Here is a 15,170-nt window from a genome sequence, read left to right as displayed (position 1 = left end):
AAGGCTTGTGATTAAGCATTTGGAGATTTTAAAGTTGACTTTCAAGTTAGTTTTCCCATCACTTTTTTCATCTCCAGGCCCATTGCACACAGTTGTTCTTGGTAGATGATACAGTGATGTCTGTTGATTTCCTGAGGCACTGATTGGAGCATCTGGCTGACAAATCATTTGTGCTTCCCTCTCATGGTCGGAGCTTCATTGATTCACAGACCACAAATTTCACCAGCATGTGCCACTTTGTTAAAATGTCTTCCGTAATTGGTTCTACCTTCATTCATTGGGCAGTGATCAAGAGGTGTTCAACAGTTTCTAAAGTTGTTTTAACTCCTCATATGAGGATTACCAGTTGGGTTGTCTCATACATGTCAGTACTGTTATCAAATCTTAAACTTTAAAAGTGACACACGTGAAGTTTTGTGATCAGGACAATAAATGTTGGATATTTGGTTCTCTACTCTCTGAGTGATTGTTTGTTTGATATCAAAAGCTTGTTTCCTGTACGAACATATGTTTACTAGAGCGTGCCACAGATATAAATGTGTGTCTCACCGAGTTACCATTGGACAATGGCTTCCCTGTCTTTGCTGTTATTTCAGCAATCAGGAAACTGCTTTTGATGCTCAACTTTTTGGTTTGCAGCTTTGAAGAATGATTGTTGGCAAACAAGGTGCTGGTTCACTGAGTTCCTTCAATTCATTCTCACCTGACCTTTGAGGCTGTCAAAATTGTCAACATAGTTTGTACAATGATGCCGTTTGATATGGTACTCGTTAAAAACTTCTTTCTCCTGACATATCAAATGTAATTGATCTTCATTGTGCTCCATAGCAAAATAGTTATTACTGCGAGAACCTTTTGAAAGCAGGGCTTTCATTGTAGCTGTCTCTCCAAATGAAGTCTGCATCCTCCATAGAACGTTACAGCACAGTACAGGCCCTTCGGCCCTCAATGTTGTGCTGACCTGTCATACCGACCTCAAGCTCATCTAACCTACACTATTCCATGTACGTCCATATGCTTATCCAATGACGACTTAAATGTACCTAAAGTTGGCAAATCTACTACCGTTGCAGGCAAAGCATTCCATTCCCTTACTACTCTCTGAGTAAAGAAACTACCTCTGACATCTGTCCTATATCTTTCACCCCTCAATTTAAAGCTATGCCCCCTCGTGCTCGCCGTCACCATCCTCGGAAAAAGGCCCCCCAATTCACCCTATCTAACCCTCTGATTATTTTATATGTTTCAATTAAGTCACCTCTCAACCTTCTTCTCTCTAACGAAAACAGCCTCAAGTCCCTCAGCCTTTCCTCGTAAGACCTTCCCTCCATACCAGGCAACATGCTAGTAAATCTCCTCTGCACCCTTTCCAAAGCTTCCAAATCCTTTTTATAATGCGGTGACCAGAACTGTACACAATACTCCAAGTGCGGCCGCACCAGAGTTTTGTACAGCTGCAGCATAACCTAATGGTTCGCGAACTCGATCCCTCTGTTAATAAAAGCTAAAACACTGTATGCCCTCTTAACAGCCCTGTCAACCTGGGTGGCAACGTTCAAGGATCTGTGTACATGGACACCGAGATCTCTCTGCTCATCTACACTACCAAGAATCTTACCATTAGCCCTGTACTTTGCCTTCCGGTTACTCCTACCAAAGTGCATCACCTCACACTTGTCTGCATTAAACTCCATTTGCCACCTCTCAGCCCAGCTCTGCAGCTTATCTATGTCTCTCTGCAACCTAGAGCATCCTTCGTCACTATCCACAACTCCACCGACCTTAGTGTCGTCTGCAAATTTTAACCCATCCTTCTACGCCCTCATCCAGGTCATTTATAAAAATGACAAACAACGGACCCAACAACGACCCTTGCGGCACACCACTAGTAACTGGTCTCCAGGATGAACATTTCCCATCAACCACCACCCTCTGTCTTCTTTCAGCAAGCCAATTTCCAATCCAAACTGCTATATCTCCCACAATCCCACTCCTTATTCCCCCGCATTTTGTACAATAGCCTATTGTGGGGAATCTTACTGAACGCCTTGCTGAAATCCATATACACCACATCAACCTGTTTACTCTCATCTACCTGTTTGGTCACCTTCTCAAAGAACTCAATCAGGTTTGTGAGGCATGACCTACACTTCACAAAAACGTGCTGACTCTCCCTAATCAATTTATTCTTTTCGAAATGATTATAAGTCGTCTCCCTTATAACCTTTTCCAACACTTTACCAACAACTGAGGTAAGGCTCACTGGTCTATAATTACCAGGGTTGTCTCTACTCCGCTTCTTGAACATGGGAACCACATTTGCTGTGCTCTAGTCGTCTGGCACTATTCCTGTAGACAATGACGAGTTAAAGATCAATGCCAAAGGCTCGGCAATCCCCTCCCTGGCTTCCCAGAGAATCCGAGGATTATTCCCATCCAGCCCAGGGGACTTATCTATTTTCACACTCTGTAGGATTTCTATTATCTCTTCCATGTGAACCTCAGTCCCACCTAGCCTAGTAGCCTGGGTCTTAGTATTCTCCTCGACAACATTGTCGTTTTTTAGAGTACCTTTAACTGCCATCACCCCGACGATGGACCTGGTCAGGCAGCACTAAGTACACGCATGCATTCCAGGGTGGAGCATTGGACCTGAGCCTCGGAATCTGCTACCCTCCACCCTAGAATTTCGCCCCATTTGGACCTGATTGTGCACCCACTATTGCTAATCCATTGCCTTTCCTCACCCCCATTTATTCATCTCAAAACATCCCATGCTATGAAAATTGAATATGGTTGGCATTTTCATTCTCATACCTTTTCATTGATTGAAGGTCTTGCAGTCAGGGACTCCTTCTCACCCATGTTTACTGTTGACTGACTAGTAACCTGATCAGCAGTGAATGTTGCTGGGAGGAAATAAAAGATCTGATTAGCTGAGCAGCTTTGCAGCATTTGTCAAAGACAACCTTCTGTTTACATCCACTTAGATTTGGGACTTGGATAAAGGCCCGTGTATGGGCCAGATCCACAGCTTGTTGGACAATGCTGGTTTAGAACGTCATGGAAGATTTCACAAAACTATACCCAGAAATGGGTATTTTCTGAAGCAAGGTCCCAACCCGAAATGTCAGCTTTCCTACACCTCTGCTGCCTGGCCTGCAGTTTTCCTCCGGCTCCACACTGTGTTATCTCTTCACCATTACTTTCTCTTTTTTGCTTGTGTTTTTGGTGTTTCTAACTTATTGAATTATTTCCGACCATGAACCCTGACTTGCTTTCCCTGGTGCTGATTTCAAAGAATTTGTGAAATTTACTTCATCCTTTCTGATATGATTAACTTAGAGGGAATCTGCTTGGCTTGTTGTGTAATTTTTGGAACTAGAGAAAAATCAAAACATTTACCTCAACTAACAGGAAGGATCGTGTAGCTGGATTAAACAGTTAGTCACACAGTCAAAGAGATGACTTAGCTTCTTAGTTGATCAGAATAAAACTTTTATAATTTTGCAAATGTCCATAGGATTATTGTGCTCATGTTCACTGAGAGCAAATGAGTGTGTAAATAGTGCAAGTGGTGAATGGTGTTCCGATCAAATAGCTACTCAGGATACAGTAGTCTCCTTCATCAAACCTCTGCCACTGCAGTTATTATTTATATTTTCATGACCAATATAAAGTGGCTACAGTGTGTACTGCAGCAAATTGCCAAGCGTGCTTTGTCAGAATCTCCCAGACCCAAGATCTGTATTATCGAGGAGAACTGGAAAAGTCCTCTCTTTGCATTTCCGTTTGAGGTCGTACGTTTTCTGAACTGTTCAGCCATTGCACCTGAATCAAATTTCTGGAATTTTTTCACAATGTGGGACCCCATCATTCCAATCGCTACAATGGCTGCAGCCATATTTGTTTTAGAAATTGTCATATATGAACTTTACTTTTATTTGCAGTATGATAGAGGAATGTAAATCTGTGGAAGAAGTGACACGTTTATCTCAGGAGGGGCAGAAAATGTTTCAGAAGATTGAAGAATCGAACAAACCTGTTGTAGCAGCTATCAATGGTTCCTGCCTTGGAGGTGGTCTTGAGGTATGATACAGAGACAAATTTCAGCTTGAAATGTGTGTGGATGTGAGTTTATTCGCTGAGCTAGAAGGTTTGTTCCCAGACAATCAGTCACCATTCTAGGTAACATCATCAGTGAACCTCCAGTGAAGGTGTTATGTCCCACTTTCTATTTATCTGTTTAGGTTTGCTTCGTTTGGTGATGTCATTTCCTGTTCTTTTTCTCAGATGATGGTAGATTGATTTGGAGCCAATGTGTTTGTTGATGCAGTTCCGGTTGGAATGCCATGCTTCTAGGGATTCTAAGGCTTCTCAAAACTCGCTTGAAATGTGTAACCTAACTAATTATAGAGAAATGTGTGGCAAGAGACTGAAGCTGAAAGCCATCATATTTCCAGTGTTTTTATTTGTATTGAGTATCTCTGAATCTTTAAATATCTCCTTTTCATTATATCTGCTATATTTTAAGTTTGTCTTACCTAAAAATTTGAACCCTTACATTACAATTTTTCTGGATCAATTTCTTTTCATAATCTTGAAATAAAATAAATCATGGTGAGGACTTCTTTTCTCAATAGAAACTGAGTTAGAAACAAACTTCCCGGACCTTTTTTCATGAATTCCTACTGGCTGAACTTATCGTGCTTTTTCCCTCAAAGGGATCAATGCATTTATCGTATTAATTTTAACACCCCATTTTCAACGCCTTCCACCACAAGAATGTGTAATTTTTTTAAAGAGGGTTTTAGCTTAGTACTTCTCCAAGTCATATTTACCTTCTGCCATTCCACGACTAAAAATATCTGACCAATAACTGCAGTCTGTACTGCAAGGAAGCACGTGCGATTTTTGTAAGCGGGGAGGTGCAAAACCCACTGGTATGAGAATGGAAGAGAGCCCAGAAGCCTGTATATATGTGTGTGTTGTGAGGGGCAGGACCCTGAAAACTCTCTTCTGGGAAATACCTGAAGAAAGGGATTTTTACACACGTGCAGACATGCCACGCCCTCCCCGCCCTCCTGTTCTCACCTGGGTCCCAGTGTCGTTTTCCCAACCCCCCACCCCCCACACTCCTGGTTTGTGTCACCTGACCTAATAATTTGACCATTAGAATCCATAATTTGGCACTAGTCTCAATTTTTATTTTCTCTGAGCGCATTAATACATAACAGGAATTTGAATTTCTGATTTTTACGCTGATGAGAGAATTGCTTTCATGGATAAAGCACAATTTATCGGTGAAGGCAGAAAGTTTTATTCTATATTCAAAAGATTGAAAAGCTTCATGTTTGAATTAATTGTGGAGGCATGCAAAGAGGTAAGTTAGTCTTTGGTAGAGTTGGCCCCTATAAACTGAATTCTTTTTCCTAACGTATAATCATTCACAGAATTGTGATTCCTTTGGTCTGTACAATTGATTTGGTGCAAGCCTTTCACTGTAGAATTAAGTACATGATAAAATCAAAACAAATTATGTAATTTAATCAAAAAAGTGTAATCATTTTCATACTGCCACAGAAGTTAAGTTCTTGCACGTGTGTTTAGGTTGCCATCGCCTGCCATTACCGGATAGCAACAAAGGACAGCAAGACCGTATTTGGCACTCCGGAAGTTATGCTTGGCTTACTGCCAGGAGCTGGTGGTACTCAGCGGCTACCAAAGATGGTAATTTATTTTTAATGTTTAAAGTCAGTTGTAATGCAGACTGCAATGACTGCATTGTTTTTAGTCATCAAACTTAGTGCAAAATTCAAGCATAAGCAAAAGTGGAATCAGTATAATTTTAAGAAAAATACCAAACATAATGGACCAAAGGGCCTTTGACTGAAATTCACTCTAAAATTTTTTGTAACAACCTTCAAATGATGTTCTGGCAATACCTGAGAAAATGTGTAGCTAACCAGGAGAAATATTTGTGTTAGATTGGTCGGAGCATGAATTTCGAGATTTGATCAATAAGTTGATCCTTGAGACTGTCTTGTTGTAAACTCTTTGCAATATTGGCCACAGTACTTACGTGCATATCAAAAGTTAAGAAAGAGGTAGCTAAGGCATACGTTTTACTGACTGTGTGAAATTCTGTCAGAGGACAGATACACGGCTTCTCTTACTTCTACATTTAATTAGGGATGTAAAACAAGTCAAAAAAACTATAGATCAGTTTACTTGTTTGTGGTGGGAAAACGATGAAATCTTTACTCAAAGGTATAAATGAAAAAGACTACTAAAGAGTAATACAAGAATGAAACTGCACATATTATAAAAAGAACACTTGTGCTTGACCAAATGTAGTGAAGGAAGTAACAAAGGAGAGATGTGGGTAATACAAGATATACAATATATCAAGGTTTTTGAAAGGTCTTCAACAATTACTGCATGCTGAACAAGTGACCAATGACTAATGTGAAGTAATTGAATGGGGTTCAACTGGGCTACGAAACATTGGAAATTACTTTCCTCAGGGATTGATTTTGAACCATTGTTCATGACGTACTGGATTAACTTGAACTTGGGAATCGTAAGTACAATTTCAAAATGTGTCAAGTTTGGAGGTGTAGTTACTACAAACGAAAAATGTGATAAAGTGCAAGAAGATATTAATAAGTTTGCCATTGTGCAAGTAGGTGAATTTCAATATCGATGCATGAGAGATGAGGCATTTTGCTAGCAAGAATAGGGTGGCCGCATACTGCTGAATATTAAGAGTGAATGGAGTGGAGGACCAAATGGATCTTTGTGCTCAAATACTTTTTAAAGTGGTGAAATAGATTACTAAGGCCATGAAGAGAGAGCAAGCAAACACCAGGCTTCATTTCTCAAGCTATAAAATTTAAAAACAGTTTATAATATAATCCAATCTTGAACAATTCCGGTAGGATTTATTTTTTTAAGCCACGAGTTCTGTATAGATGGGTGCACAGACAAACATTTCTGCAGTCATCAGAAAGACGTCAGGATAGTGTGTTGCTCCCTGTCTTGGAGAGGGTGCAGAATATTCTGAAAGTGGAGAATGACCAGCAGGACATCATGGCACACGTTGGTACTGATGACATGGTTTGGGAACAGGATGAGATATTGCAGAGAGGTATGACGAAACTAAGTAGGTGGTTAAAAAGTAGAACATTGAGGCAAGTAATATCTGGACTATTACTGGTGCCACGTGCTAGTGAGTGTGGGAATAGGAGGGTAGAACAGATGAATGCTTGGATGAGGAGCTGGTGCAGGGAAGCAAAGATTCACATTTTTGTGAACCATTGAGATCTCAAAGGATAGCAATGTATAAGAGGGACAGGTTGCAAGGGCATCAATATTCTTGCAGGGAGATATGCTACTGCTGCTCAAGAGGCTTTAAACTGGTAAAGTGTGATGGGAACCAAAGAGATAGTGAGAAAATGCTGAAGCTGGCACAGTTCACAAGGGGAGCAAGTCAAACAGTCAAGGTAGACCAGAGCTTAGCAGAGATCGAGGCAAGACTGAAAAATTCAACTGGACGCCTGATAGGTAAGGCAGGTGAACTTTGGGTATTACTGAGAATGTGGGACTGGGATAACGTAGCTATTATAGAAACATGGCTCAGATGGACAGGACTGGCAGCTTAATGTTCTGGGGTGTAGATGCTGTAGGAAGGATCGAAAAGGAGACGAAAGAGTAGGGAGAGGTAAGATAGTTGCTTAAAAAGAAACTTAACTCGTGAGACAGTCCTACTTGATTCGGTGGCGGGAATGGTGACAGCGCAAGCTCGGAAGTGAACTACTATATTTGGGCATTGTCTGAATCTGAAGCACTACAAGTGCAGTGTCTCCCACCCATCCTCCTCCCTGAGCCAAAACAAAAAGACTCTGGAGAGTGAGTAAGGTAGGTGAGGGATAATGGGAACTGCAGATGCTGGAGATTGCAAGATAATAAAATGTGAGGCTGGATGAACACAGCAGGCCAAGCAGCATCTCAGGAGCACAAAAGCTGACGTTTCGGGCCTAGACCCTTCTTCAGAGAGGGGGATGGGGGGAGGGAACTGGAATAAATAGGGAGAGAGGGGGAGGCGGACCGAAGATGGAGAGTAAAGAAGATAGGTGGAGAGGGTGTAGGTGGGGAGGTAGGGAGGGGATAGGTCAGTCCAGGGAAGACGGACAGGTCAAGGAGGTGGGATGAGGTTAGTAGGTAGCTGGGGGTGCGGCTTGGGGTGGGAGGAAGGGATGGGTGAGAGGAAGAACCGGTTAGGGAGGCAGAGACAGGTTGGACTGGTTTTGGGATGCAGTGGGTGGGGGGGAAGAGCTGGGCTGGTTGTGTGGTGCAGTGGGGGGAGGGGATGAACTGGGCTGGTTTAGGGATGCAGTGGGGGAAGGGGAGATTTTGAAACTGGTGAAGTCCACATTGATACCAACCTAACCCTATCGCAGGTTTTTAATTCTTTTGGTATTCTAGCATCGAGGAATTTTTCTTTTTTGTTTGGGCAGGAAGCTGTCAGAGGGAGGAAAGTATCAACCGAAGTAATTAACTCATTATAATAAATTAGATAAACTAATTAACTAAGTGGAGATGGCTGGACAGGTGATGTGCTCTAGCTGTATGATGTGGGAGCTGGCTGATGCCATCGCGAGCTGCAGTGACCATATTTGCAGCAAGTGTTGGTTGCTCAAGGAACTTCGGCTTCAAGTTGATGAGCTGGAATCAGAGCTTCAAACGCTGCGACACATCTAGGAGGGTGAGAAGTACTTGCGTGAGTTGTTTCAGGAGGCAGTCACACCTGGTAGATGAAGTAATTCAAATTTGGTCAGTGGCCAGGAACAGCAGGGTGTGACTGTAAGCAGTGGTAGAGGGATCCTGCAACCAAGAACAGAGGAGCCGAAGCTCTTGACCTTGTCCAACACGTATGAGGTACTTACTCCCTTAGTCGATGAGGAAAAGGACTGCAGGGAGGATGAGCCAACTGACCACTGCACCGTGGTGAGGGAGGCCATTCAAGAAGGGACAGCAAAAAGGCAGGTGGTAGTTGTAGGGGATTCTATAATTATGGTGATAGTATCTTTTGTAAGCAGGATTGAGAGTCCCGCGTGGTGTGTTGCCTGCCCAGTGCCAGCATTAGGGATATCTCTGACTGGCTTGAAAGGATATTGGAGCAGGGGGGTGGTGAGGACCCAAGTGTTGTGGTCCACCTCAGAACAAACAACATAGGCGACTAGGAAAGAGGACCTGTTCAGAGATTATCAGCAGTTAGGAACCAAATTAAAGAACAGGTCCTCAAGGGTTATAATCTCTGGATTACTGCCTGAGCCACATGTTAATTGGCGTAGGGATATGAGAAGAAGGGAAGTAAACCCATGGCTAAAAGAGTGGAGCGAGAAGGAGGGGCTCCTTTTCATGGAGCACTAGTATCAGTATTGGAATAGGAGGGATCTGTACTGTTTGGACAGTCTCCACCTGAATTGAGCTGGGGTCATTGTTCAAGTGAAAAGGGTAAATAGGTTGGTCAACAGAACTTTAAACTAGAAAGTGGGAGGGGGAAGGGAATGGTGAAACTTGCCCTGGTGGAAACAAAGCAGTAGATTCAACTAAGTGGAAAAATAGGAAAGAAATGACAGGGAAGGAGAACTCAGGAGAGGTTATTGAAATCTCCAGCACACGGACAAATAGGACAGAATGTTTGGACCAGGCTAACAATGAAACATTGGGATAACGAATGAAAATGAGAAGAGGGAGGGTTAATACGGGATTGAAGATGTTATATCTGAATGCACGCAGTATAAGGAATAAGGTAAATGAGCTTGTGGCACAGATTGAAACTGGCAGGTATGATGTGGTAGGCATCACCGAGACATGTCTGCAAGGGGACCAGGATTGGGAACTGAATATGCAACGGTGTGCATCCTATCGAAAAGATAGGCAGGTGGTCTGAGGGGGTGGGGTTGCCTTATTAGTGAGAAATGAAATTAAATCAGTAGGAAGGTAAGATGTGCGGTCAGATGGTGTGGAATCCGTGTAAGTAAAATTAAGACCGTAAGACATAGGAGTGGAAGCAAGGCCATTCAGCCCATCGAGTCCACTCCGCCATTTAAATCATGGCTGATGGGCATTTCAACTCCACTTCCCTGCACTCTCCCCGTAGCCCTTGATTCCTTGTGAGATCAAGAATTTGTCGATCTCTGCCTTGAAGGCGTCCAACGTCCCGGCCTCCACTGCTCTCCGTGAATCGATGAACTGCAAAGGTAAAACAACCATAGTTGGAGTTGTGTACATGCTTCCAAACAGTCGTCAGGAGCTGGAGCGCAAGATACACCAGAAGATAGAAAAGCTGTGTCAGAAAGGCAAAGCCACAGCCATCAGGGGGGATTTCAATATGCAGGTGAATTGGGAAAATTATATTGGTAGTGCACTGCAAGAAAAAGAGTTTGTGGAATGTCTACGATATGGCTTTTTGGAGCAGCTCGTGGTGGAGCCCCCAAGGGTACGGGCAGTACTGAATTTAGTGTTGTGCAATGAGGCAGACTTGATAAGACAGCTTAAGGTAAAGCAACCCTTCAGAGGCAGTGATCATAAGATGATAGAATTTACTCTGTAATTTGAGATGGAGAAGTTAGAATCAGAGATAACGGTGTTACAGCTGAGTAAAGGCGACTGCAGAGGTATGAGAGAGGAGCTGGGAGGATTGACTGGAAGAGGAGCCTATCAAGAAAGAGAGTGAACGGCAATGGCAAGAGTTTCTGGGAATAATTCAAGAGACACAGCAAAAATTCAACTCTAGGAAAAAAGAAGCAAAGAGGATGAGGCAACCATGGCTGACTAAGGAAATCAGGGATAGCATAAAAGCAAAAGAGAAGGCATATGATGTGGTGAAGGGCAGTGGGAAACCAGAGGACTGAGAAGCTTACAAAGATCAACAGAGGGCAACAGAAAAAAATGAGGGAGCAGATTAAATATGAGGGTAGGCTAGCCACTAATATAAATGAAGACTGCAAGAGTTTTTTCAGGTGTGTATATATAGGGCAAAAGCGGATATTGGACCACTGGAAAATGACGATGGAGAAATGGTAGTGGTGAACAAGGAAATGGCTGAGTAACAGAATAATTACTTCGCATCAGTTTTCTTGGTGGAAGACAAGAGTAATATCCCAAAAATTCAATAGAGTCAGGGACCAGAGCTGTGTATGGTGGCCAGCACCAAGAAAAAAGTGGTAGTGAAACTGATTGGCCTGAATGTGGACAAATCACCTGGACCCGATGGACTATACCCCAGAGTTCTAAAGGAGATAGCTGAAGAGATAGTGGAAGCATTAGTGGTGATCTTTCAAGAATCGCTGGAGTCAGAGAGGGTCCCAGAGGACTGGAAAATCGCGAACATGGCACCCCTGTTTAAAAATGGTATAAGGCAAAAGATGGAAAATTAAAGGTCGATTAGCCTAACCTCAGTCATAGGTAAGAATTTGGAGTCTATTCTAAGAGATGAGATTTCTGAATATTTGAAAGTGTACACTAACATAGGGCCACGTCGCATGGTTTCATCAAGGGGAGGTCATGCTTGATAAATCTTTTGGGGAAGTAATGAGCAGGGTAGACTGAGGAGATCCAATGGATGTTATCTACCTAGACTTCAAAAAGGCCTTTGATAAGGTGCCATACAGGAGGCTGCTAAATAAGTTAAGGGCCCGTGGTGTTATAGGCAAGGTGCTAGCATGGATAGAAGATTGGCTGTCTGGCAGAAAGCAGAGAGTGGGGTTAAAGGGGTCTTTCTCAGGATGGCACCCAGTGACAAGTGGTGTCCGCTAGGGTCAGTGTTGGGACCACAACTTTTCACTTTATGTATAAATGATCTAGATGAAGGAACTGTGGGCAGGATGGCTAAGTTTGTAGATGATACAAAGATGGGTGGAGGGACAGGTCGTATTGAGGAGGTGGGAGGCTGCCGAAGGATTTGGACAGGTTAGGAGAGTGGGCAAAGAAGTGGCAGATCGAGTACAATGTGCGAAAATGTGAGGTCATGCACTTAGGTCAGAAAAATAAAAGCACAGACTGTTTTCTAGATTGGGACAAAATTTAGAAGTCAGAAGGACAAAGAGGCTTGGGAGTTCTAGTCCAGGGTTCTCTCAAGGTAAACTTGCAGGTTGAGTCAGTAGTCAGGAAGGCAAATGTAATGTTGGAATTTATTTTGAGAGAACTTGAAGCAGGGATGCACGGCTGAGGCTTTATAAGGCTCTGAGCAGGCCACATTTGGAATATTGTGTGCAGTTTTTGGGCCCATTATCTCAGGAAGGATATACTAGCCCTCGAGCAGATTCAGAGGAGGCTCGCAAGAGTGGCCCCAGGAATGGAAAGCTTAACATATAAGGAACGTTTTGGACTTGGGGACTAAAATCATTGGAGTTTAGAAGGATGAGGGGGGAATCTAATTGAAACTTCAAGAATACTGAATAGCCTGGACCAAGTGGGTGTTGGGAAGATGCTTCCATTGGCAGAAGAGTATCGGACTCAATGGGCACAGTTTTAGAGTAAAGGGAAGACCTTTTAGAACAGAGGTATGGAGAAACTTCGTCAGCCAGAGTGGTGAATTTATGCAATTCACTGCCACAGAAGGCTGTGGAGGCCAGGTCATTGAGTACTTTTAGGACTGAGATAGATAAGTCCTTACTTATCCAGGGGATCAAGGGTTACGGGAAGAAAGCAGGAGAATGGGGTTGAGGATCTAATCAGCCATGATTGAATGGTGGAGCAGACTTGATGGGCTAAATGGCCTAATTTCTGCTCCTGGGTCTTATGGTCTTACAGAGAGTGGCGTTTTTGGTTGGAGACAGCACTATGACTGTACTTCGGGAGAATATTCCTGGGAGAACATCTAATGAAATTTCATGGTAGACCAGAAAGGGATGATCGACTTGTTGGGAGCGCATTCCAAACCCCTCCCCTAACAGTGGGAAATTGAGAAGCAAATATGTAACAAGAATAACCTTGTAATGGTAGGGGCTTTTAACTTTTCCAAACATCGACTTTTTCTCTCACAGTGTTAATGGGTTGGATGGGGAGGAATTTAAGTGTACAAGAAAGCCTTCTGATTCAGTTTGTGGATGTACCTATTAGAAAAGGAGTAACAATTGACTGACTGGGAAATGAAGCAGGCCAAGTGACTGAGGTGTCATTGAAGGAGCACCTTAGGGCAAGTGATCATGCTATTGTTAGTTACAAAATAGTTATGAAAAAGGATAGGGCTGATCAAAAAGTTCAGTTTCGGGCCTCGATCCTTCTTCAGATTTCTGGGTCTCAGCCCGAAACGTCAGCCTTCCTGCTCCTCTGATGCTGCTTGGCCTGCTGTGTTCACCTACCTTGTTATCTAGGGACAAAACAGGGCCTATCAGTATTTACTTGGGAGAGGGTTATGGAAGCTCCGGAAATTGTTGAATTCAAGAGTTCATATTACAGAAGAGTAAGTGCTGGAAGTCTTAAAATATAGAAAGGTAGATAAATCCCCGGGACCTGATTAAATGTTTCCTAGAATTTTGTGGGAAGCTGGGGAAGAAATTGCTGACCTCTTTGCTGAGATATTTATACCATTGACAGCCATTGGTAGATGGTGGAAGACTGGAGGTTGGCTAATGAGGTGCCATTGTTTATGAAAGACTCTCAGCGAAAAGCTGGGTAAGTATAGCTCGGAGAGCCTTCTCTCCGAGTTGGCTAAGTTATAGAGTTACAGCACTGAGACAGGCCCTTTGGCCCAAACTGGTCTGTGCCGACCAAAATGTCTAACCACACTAACCCAATTTTCCTGCATTTGACCCGTATCCTTCTGAGTCCTTCCCATCCATATATCCATCCAAATCCGTTCTTAATGTTGTTCATGTACCTGCCTCATCTACTCCACTGGCAACCCATTCCCATATGTACACCACCCTCTGTGTAAAAAAAAAACAAATTGCCTCTCAGGTTCCCATGTATTCCTTCTACTCTTACCTTAAACTGATGCCCTTTAGTCCTCGATTCCCCAACCCTGAGTAAAGCACTGAATGCGTTCATCGTATCCATGTCTCTCATGATCTTATACGCTTCTATAAGATCCCCTGCCTCAGTCTTCTATGCACAAAGAAAAAAGTCCTAGCTTGTCGGACCTCTCCTTCTAACTCAGTCCCTTGTCAAGGCAACATCCTTGGCAATTTCTTCTGCACTCTTTCCAGTTTAATGACATCTTTCCTGTAGCAAGGTGACCAAAACTGAATACAATACTCCAAGTGTGGCCTCACCAATGTCCTGTACAACTGCAACAAAACTTCCAAATTTCTATACTCAGTGTGCTAAAAGCATTCTGCACCGCCCTGTCTACCTGTGACTCCACTTCCAGAGAACCATGCACCTGAACTCCTTAAGGCCCCACCATTCACCTTCAAATTCTGACCTTGATTTGACTTTCCAAAATGCAACACTTGACGCTTATCTGTATTAAACTCCAGTTGCCTTTTCTTGGCCCTCTTTCCCAGGTGCTATGATCCTCCTGCGACTTTTATATTTTTTTATGTATCCTGTTTTCCAGCTATCCCTGGATTCCATGTGATCCAATCTTCCAGAGCAGCCTACTATGTGGAACCTTATTAAAGGTCTTACTGAAATCCATATAGACTATGTTTAATGACTGTCCTCATTAACCTTCATGGTTACTTCATCAAAGAACTTAACAAATTTGTGAGGCATGATCTCCCATGCATTGAGCCATGCTGAGCTCTCCTTGTAGGCCCGAAACGTCAGCTTTTGTGCTCCTAAGATGCTGCTTGGCCTGCTGTGTTCTCCAGCTCCACACTTTCTTATCTCGGATTCTCCAGCATCTGCAGTTCCCATTATCTCGGCTCCTAATTAAACCATGTCTTTCCAAATGCATGTATATCTTATGCGTCAGCATCTCCTTGTAGAGCTAGCAAATCTGCCTGCCAGGATATTTTCTCCCTCCAGTTCAGGTGTACGCCGTCCCTCTTGAACGCGTCACCTCTGCCCTGGAAAAGATCCCAATGTTCTGGGAATCTAAATCCCTGTCCCCTGCACCAAATCTTTACCAAGACATTCAGCTGCCATATCGTCCTGTTCTTGCCCTCATTAGCACGCGGCACTGGATGTATTCTGGAGATTACCACCGTCAC

At 43.2% G+C, this 15,170-nt stretch overlaps 1 protein-coding gene across 2 annotated transcripts in view; it reads left to right on the top strand.

Annotated features, from left to right (window-relative positions):
* LOC125452665 (trifunctional enzyme subunit alpha, mitochondrial-like) overlaps positions 1-15,170 on the top strand; it is a 117,877-nt gene that overhangs the window by 28,434 nt on the left and 74,273 nt on the right. For both annotated transcript variants that reach the window (XM_059645684.1, XM_048531328.2), the window contains exons 5-6: positions 3,951-4,089; positions 5,611-5,730. In XM_059645684.1, the coding sequence (XP_059501667.1) occupies positions 3,951-4,089; positions 5,611-5,730 (259 nt within the window). The remainder of the gene's footprint in view (positions 1-3,950; positions 4,090-5,610; positions 5,731-15,170) is intronic.

The sequence above is a fragment of the Stegostoma tigrinum genome, chromosome 4 (genome assembly GCF_030684315.1).
Source record: "Stegostoma tigrinum isolate sSteTig4 chromosome 4, sSteTig4.hap1, whole genome shotgun sequence".
In the NCBI taxonomy this organism is placed as follows: domain Eukaryota; kingdom Metazoa; phylum Chordata; class Chondrichthyes; order Orectolobiformes; family Stegostomatidae; genus Stegostoma; species Stegostoma tigrinum.
This window is presented reverse-complemented; position numbering and strand designations above follow the sequence as displayed.